Source organism: Thermoascus crustaceus (genome assembly GCF_041956765.1).
Source record: "Thermoascus crustaceus strain CBS 181.67 unplaced genomic scaffold VTN00scaffold_3, whole genome shotgun sequence".
NCBI classification, from domain to species: domain Eukaryota; kingdom Fungi; phylum Ascomycota; class Eurotiomycetes; order Eurotiales; family Thermoascaceae; genus Thermoascus; species Thermoascus crustaceus.
In genome coordinates this window covers 3,253,974-3,261,568 of record NW_027192529.1, presented here as the reverse complement: position 1 = coordinate 3,261,568, position 7,595 = coordinate 3,253,974, and the positions used below count along the sequence as shown (strand labels likewise).

The 7,595-nt window shown below is 50.2% G+C and overlaps 1 protein-coding gene across 1 annotated transcript; it reads left to right on the top strand.

The window, feature by feature from the left end:
- Window positions 1–264: 264 nt before the first annotated feature.
- VTN00DRAFT_6373 (uncharacterized protein) lies at window positions 265–6,898 on the top strand (the record flags this gene model as incomplete). Its single annotated transcript, XM_069433002.1, has 5 exons — window positions 265–551; window positions 602–893; window positions 944–4,369; window positions 4,418–5,176; window positions 5,228–6,898. The coding sequence occupies 5 exons, from the start codon at window positions 265–267 to the stop codon at window positions 6,896–6,898; spliced, it is 6,435 nt and encodes a 2,144-aa protein (XP_069288805.1).
- Window positions 6,899–7,595: the final 697 nt, after the last annotated feature.

Here is a 7,595-nt window from a genome sequence, read left to right as displayed (position 1 = left end):
CCTGGAGCCACTCATCACCAAGACTTCCGACTACTAGGTGTGAGTGGATCTCAGTGGGCTATGTCACGGACGCTGAAAAGACTCTCCGGAATAGCCAAGATGGAAGAAGCTCACACTACATAAACGGTTTCTGATCTGAGAGATATTCTGCCCCACTCTAGCGCACTGTATTATTGTCTATAAAACAGTGCACCCCTCTTAGCTCGAGTCCCTTTTGGGTCTTCTTGATCGAGGCTAATCGATCTGGTGATCAAGTGCTCGAATATGGGGGTGGCCAGTCGTGTCTATCTCTTCGGAGATCAGACCGGCGATTTCGACGCAGGACTCCGACGCCTGTTGCAAGCGAAGAATAACAGCCTCTTGACTTCGTTCCTCGAGAGGTGTTTTTATGCTTTACGCCATGAGATAGCTCAGCTGTCGCCCTCACAGCGACAGACCTTCCCTCGTTTCACGAGTGTCGTTGATTTGCTGTCGAGATGGCGCGAATCTGGCCCTAACCCAGCGCTTGAGAGTGCGCTGACTTGCATATACCAGCTCGGTTGTTTTATCAAGTGAGTCCATTCTTGAAGTGTAGTCTACAGCCTAGACTAACCTCAAATAGATACTATGGAGATGGAGGACAAACGTATCCTTTAGGCTCCGAAAGCCACATTATTGGACTTTGCACTGGCCTCCTGGCCTCCGCTGCTGTTAGTTCTTCGCGGACCATCGGAGAACTTATCCCAGCAGCAGTTGAGACGGTAGTCGTGGCTTTGCAACTAGGACTATGTGTTCTCAAAGTGCGAGACCTTGTCGACCAGAACCAGACGAGCTCGCAGAGCTGGTCTATGGTAGTTTCAGGAATCCGGAAAGAGGAAGCCCATATAATCCTCCACGAATTCTGTCGCCTCAAGGTAAGTTAGGCCATTCATTCTACCGTGAAACAGTTATTTACAGAAGTTAGGCCATACCTCCTTCGTCGCAGCCGTATATCAGTGCTGTCAATTCGAACAGTCTGACTATTAGTGCTCCTCCCACGATTCTTGAGGAGCTTACTAAATCAAGTCTTTCTGAGCACAAGATTATTAAGGTCTCAATTCATGCTCCCTACCATGCCCCTCACCTCTATGATAGCCGGGATGTGGATAGGGTCTTGAAGAAATGGCCACGAGATGATTTCATCGGTTATGTGCCGCGAATTCCCGTTCTCTCAAGCACAACGGGAGAACCAATAAAAGCTGACAACCTGGAGATGCTTCTCAAAAGTGCACTGGAGGAGATACTGCTGCGGCAGCTGCGCTGGGACAAAGTCTTGGATGGTTGTTCATCAGCACTGAAGTCACTGGACACCTCGACGTGCAAAATTCTCTCAATAGCCACCGCTGCCTCTCAGTGTTTGATGTCAGCGCTGAAACGCTCGGGTATCTCCAATTTGACTGTTGATAACAGCATCGCAGAGACACTCAAGCTCTCTGATTCCGCGAATTCCACCGGCAGGTCGGAACAGTCGAAAATAGCAATCATTGGCCAGTCTGGAAGGTTTCCAGATGCAGCGAGTCCGGAAAAGTTCTGGGACCTCTTGTATAAAGGGCTCGATGTCCACAGAGAAGTGCCACTAGATCGATGGGATGTAAAAGCCCATGTCGATCCGTCTGGCCGAAGGAAAAACACAAGCAAGGTTCCATACGGATGTTGGATTGAAGAGCCTGGACTGTTCGACCCACGTTTCTTCAACATGTCCCCCCGTGAAGCTCTCCAAGCAGATCCTGCCCAGCGACTTGCGCTGGTCACAGCCTACGAAGCACTTGAAATGGCAGGATTTGTTCCTGACAGCACCCCGTCTACCCAGAAAGACCGGGTCGGTATTTTCTACGGAATGACTAGCGACGATTACCGTGAAGTCAACAGCGGTCAGGACATTGATACATACTTTATTCCAGGCGGAAACCGTGCTTTTACACCGGGGCGGATAAACTACTATTTCAAGTTCAGTGGCCCCAGTGTCAGTGTCGACACAGCCTGTTCCTCCAGTCTGGCGGCAATTCACATGGCGTGTAACTCTCTATGGAGAAATGACTGCGACACTGCTATCGCTGGTGGTGTAAATGTGTTGACAAATCCCGACAACTTTGCTGGTCTGGATCGAGGTCATTTCTTGTCTAGCAAGGGCAATTGCAACACATTCGATGATGAAGCTGACGGCTACTGCAGAGCCGATGGTGTAGGTACTGTCATCCTCAAGCGGCTTGAGGATGCCCAAGCGGACAACGATCCTATCTTGGGGGTAATTGTTGGGGCCTATACCAATCACTCTGCAGAAGCTGTCTCGATGACTCGTCCTCACGTTGGAGCGCAAGCCTTTATCTTCAACAAGCTGCTAAATGAGGCTAATGTGAATCCTCTTGAGATCAGCTATGTTGAGATGCATGGAACCGGCACCCAAGCTGGAGACGCAGTGGAAATGAAATCCGTGCTTGATATCTTTGCCCCTGACTACAGACGTGGGCCTGGTCAGTCACTCCACCTTGGCTCGGCAAAGGCAAATGTCGGTCATGGAGAATCAGCATCGGGAGTAACTTCATTGATCAAAGTTCTCTTGATGATGAAAAACAATCTGATTCCCCCGCACTGTGGGATCAAGACAAAGATCAACCACAACTTCCCGACTGATTTGAAGGAGCGCAATGTCCACATCGCTTTTAAGCCAACTCCTTGGGAAAGGCCGGAGGGAGGTAAGCGGAAACTCTTCCTGAACAACTTTTCCGCTGCCGGTGGCAATACTGCCCTTCTCATGGAAGATGCGCCGGCTCCTCGCACGGAAAATGTTCGAGACCCGCGGTCTACACATATGGTCGCAGTCTCAGGAAGGTCTAAGTCCTCTTTAAAGAATAACATCGAGTCCCTTTTGAAGTACATCGATGAAAACAGTCGAAACAATGACGAAGAGAGCTTCCTACCCAAGTTATCTTATACCACAACAGCTCGCCGTATTCACCACCCCTTCCGAACCATCGTCAATGGCTCCAACCTCCGAGAAGTACGAGATAGACTGCAGGGCTCCACCAACTGCGAGAATATCAGCCCGGTACCTGCATCGCCCCCTAGCATAGGCTTTATCTTCACCGGCCAAGGATCGCAGTATACGGGCATGGGCAAGCAGCTCTATGAGCACTGCTCGCAGTTCCGAGCTAATGTCCAACACTTCGACTGTATTGGACAAAGTCAGGGGTTCCCGTCAATTCTTCCCCTAATTGATGGCAGTGTTCCCATTGAGGAACTGAGTCCTCTCATCACACAGCTCGGAACGACTTGTCTTCAGATGGCACTGGCTAGGTACTGGATGTCACTGGGAGCAAAGCCGGCGTTTGTCCTTGGTCACAGCCTAGGGGAGTATGCCGCGCTCAATATTGCCGGTGTTCTGACGACGAGCGATACGATCTATCTAAGTGGTCGCAGGGCTCAGCTTCTTAAGGAGAAGTGCCAAGTGGGAACTCACTCGATGCTCGCGATCAAAGCATCCCTTGCACAGGTCAAGCCATCCCTGGATGATCGAGTTCATGAAGTAGCTTGCATCAATGCTCCAGGAGAGACGGTGATCAGTGGGCTGGGTAACGATATTGATGCGTTATCTGAAAAGCTTACTGCTGAAGGATTCAAGTCGACCAAACTGAGAGTTCCATATGCATTCCACTCTGCCCAGGTTGAGTCAATCCTAGAAAGCCTAGAGTCTGTCGCTCATGGAGTTGCTTTCCACAAGCCATCGATTCCAGTCGTGTCTGCCCTTCTTGGAGAAGTTATCACAGAAGATAACTCCGATCTTCTTGGTCCTAACTATCTAAAACGTCACTGCAGAGAGACCGTTAACTTCCTCGCTGCACTTGAAGCAACCAGACACGCGAAACTAATGAGCGATAAGACACTGTGGATTGAGATCGGGTCCCACACTGTCTGTTCGGGGATGATCAAAGCAACACTTGGACCTCAAGCGAACACTGTTGCGTCCCTTCGTCGGGGCGAAGACACGTGGAAGGTCCTATCCAACAGCCTTTCATCTCTTTATCTGGCTGGTATTGAAATCCAGTGGAAGGAATACCATCAGGACTTCAGTTCCAGCCATCAGGTGCTTCAACTTCCTGCCTACAGCTGGGACAACAAGAACTACTGGATTTCCTACAACAATAACTTCTGTCTGACGAAGGGTGAACCTACAGTTGGGAAGATTGAAGCCGGGCCAACGCATGAGGCTCTAACCACTTCCGTCCAAAAGATAGTCGAGACACATGGTGATGGCTCGAAGGCCACGGTTGTGATGCAATCTGACATCTCCGATCCTCTTCTACGTCCAGTTATCCACGGGCACAAAGTTAATGGAGCAGCGCTTTGTCCATCGGTACGTGTCTGCTTTTGAAAGCGTTGTTGTCGCTAACAATCAAACCAGTCTCTCTACGCTGATATTGCCCAGACCCTTGGAGAGTACCTAATTGAGAAGTACAAGCCTGAATTGAAGGGGTATGGACTTGACGTGAGCAACATGACTGTTCCAAAGCCTCTTATAGCGAAGGACTCTGGAGAGCAGCTTTTCCGCGCTTCAGCTACAGCAGACTGGGCCGAAAAGAGCGCATTGGTGCAGATATACGCAGTGAATGCTGACGGGAAGAAGACCACCGATCATGGAAGCTGTACCGTGAAGTTCTCTGACTGCAGCATTTGGCAGCAGGAATTTAAACGGATCGAGTATCTCATCAAGAGAAGTGTCGACCGGCTTCAGCAAAGCGCTGAGGATGGCCAAAGCCACAAGATGAAACGAGGAATGGCTTATAAGCTGTTCAGTGCTCTTGTCGAGTATGACGACAATTACAAGTCAATGGAAGAAGTCATTCTTGACAGTGAGCAGTATGAGGCCACTGCGCGAGTCAAGTTCCAGGCGAAGCCCGGCAACTTCCATCGCAATCCATTCTGGATTGACAGCCTTGGCCATTTGACTGGCTTTGTCATGAATGCCAACGATGCTGTCGATTCCAGAAATCAGGTCTTTGTGAACCATGGATGGGATTCGATGCGCTGTTTGAAGAAGTTCTCGGCTGACGCCACCTATCGGACGTATGTAAAGATGCAGCCGTGGCAGGGTACTATCTATGCCGGTGATGTCTACGTACTCGAAGGTGAAGAGATCATAGCCGTGTACGGGGGTGTTAAAGTAAGTATCCTTTTGGCTATTCTTTTATAAAGAGGGCTAACTTTGAAATAGTTCCAAGGAATACCGCGTCGGCTACTGGACACTGTCCTTCCTCCTGCTGGAAGTTCTAAGGCCTCCGCAGGCAAACCTGCGCAAGCACCTCCTGCCCCTATCAGGGTTGAGAAATCCAAGTCTACAGTGGAGACCAAAGCCCGTACCCAGATGGCTAATGCAAATTCCCCAGTCAAATCGACTGGGCCCAGTATACTGATTCGCGCGCTCACTATTTTGGCAAGCGAGATCGGAGTCCCCGAGTCAGAGCTGTCAGACGATCTGGCGTTCGCAGACTATGGCGTGGACTCCCTTCTCTCCTTGACAATTTCTGGCAAGTTCCGCGAAGAGCTTGAGATCGATATGGACTCGTCTGTGTTCATGGATCACCCAACTGTTAGGGACTTCAAACGGTTCTTGTCACAGGCAAGCCCTTCAGACAGCAGTGAATCATCAGATGAGTCTCGGTTCTCATTCCACAGCTCCTCGACTACAGAGCCTTCCACCCCTGGGGAACCTGCATACTTCCCATCCCAAGGCGAAAAGGTTATGCAGACGGAGCAGAATGACACCCTAAAGACAATATGTTCGATTCTCTCTGAAGAGATTGGGGTTTCGCCTGAGGAGATTACTGCAGATGCAAATCTTGGAGATATGGGAATGGACTCTCTCCTTTCGCTGACTGTTCTTGGAAGGCTGCGGGAGACCCTGGACCTGGATTTGCCTGGGAATTTCTTTATGGAACACCAGACTCTCGATGGCATCGAGACGGCTCTTGACCTGAAGCCCAAGGTTCCTGAGGTGTCTCATCGTCTCCCTAACCAGATCCAGCAGACTACAACCGTCAAGACGGAGACAGTGGTAAAGAGCAAAACCGAACTGGTGCACCCTCCTGCCACGTCGATCCTTCTTCAAGGAAATCCGAAAACAGCCACCAAGACTCTGTTCCTCTTCCCTGACGGCTCTGGTTCAGCGACGTCTTATGCCGCCATTCCGGTAATCTCTTCTGATGTCTGTGTGTATGGACTAAACTGTCCATACATGAAGACCCCAGAGAACCTGAAATGCGGTCTGACCGACTTGACCGCACCGTACGTGGCAGAGATCCGTCGACGACAGCCGAAGGGCCCTTACAATCTTGGCGGCTGGTCAGCCGGAGGTATAGCCGCGTATGACGCCGTACGCCACCTCATCTTCGAAGAAGGAGAGAAGGTGGATCGACTGTTGCTTTTTGACTCCCCCTTCCCCATTGGCCTCGAGAAGCTCCCGCCACGTCTCTACAATTTCTTCAACTCCATTGGCATCTTCGGGGACGGTAAAACGCCCCCGCCTAAGTGGCTCCTGCCGCATTTCCTGGCCTTCATCGACGCCCTGGACGCGTACAAGGCCGTCCCATTCCCTTCCAGCGACAAGCTGCCCAAGACGTATCTTGTCTGGGCCAAAGACGGTGTGTGCGGCAAGCCGGGAGACCCGAGACCGGAGCCTCCTACCGACGGCAGCAAGGACCCCAGGGAGATGCTCTGGCTGCTCAACGACCGCACGGATATGGGACCAAACGGCTGGGACGGGTTAGTCGGGGAGAAGAACGTGGCTCTGATCGAGGCGCTGGAGGGCGCTAACCATTTCACCATGATGAAGGGCGAGAAAGTGAAAGAGCTCGCTGGATTTATTGGGAGGGCCATGGCAAATTGATCCTTTTCTTTTTCCCTTTTCTTTTTTGCCAGTGATCCCTCGTTTTCATGCGTTTGGCTTGCACCCTATCTACCTAATTAATATTTCTTTTCCTTTTTCCACCAATCCTAACGGAATTTCCCCCCTTTTGTTACGCAGTGCTGGTGTTTATTGACGACTAGCAAACCTAGATTGTGAGTTAGATCTAATCGGTATATAGGTATCTTATAGATAGACTAATTATAATAATGTAATCGTATTATCTACAAACGAAACAAATGGGTTTCCCTATAGAAAGCGTCAACTCTCATTTTTCTATCTTCACTATAGAGTAGCTCTTATCATCAAGCCTTCGAAAAGAATACAACACGAATCTAGGGTATAGAGCCAAACGACGAGGCAAAACACAAACGGCGCAGCACCAAGAACCCCATGACCTGCTGGAGCCGATCACATGATGATCCCAAAGTTTATCAACTGGTAAAAGGTTTCAGATTGGACTCGTTCCGACTCCCACGCAAGCATGGGTAATTTCCGCGTGAGGCCAGTTTCGCCATTCAAAAACTAGGCCCGTTGCAGTCTGAACAAATCAATCTCAACACTAGATTGTAAACAGAATAACCACAAATCAATGCATTCGTCGGCCGTTCGCCGGATGGTATCACCTAGTATCTACAAAAACTGAGATCAAGGCAACCGCATCTGTCTCAAACGCGCC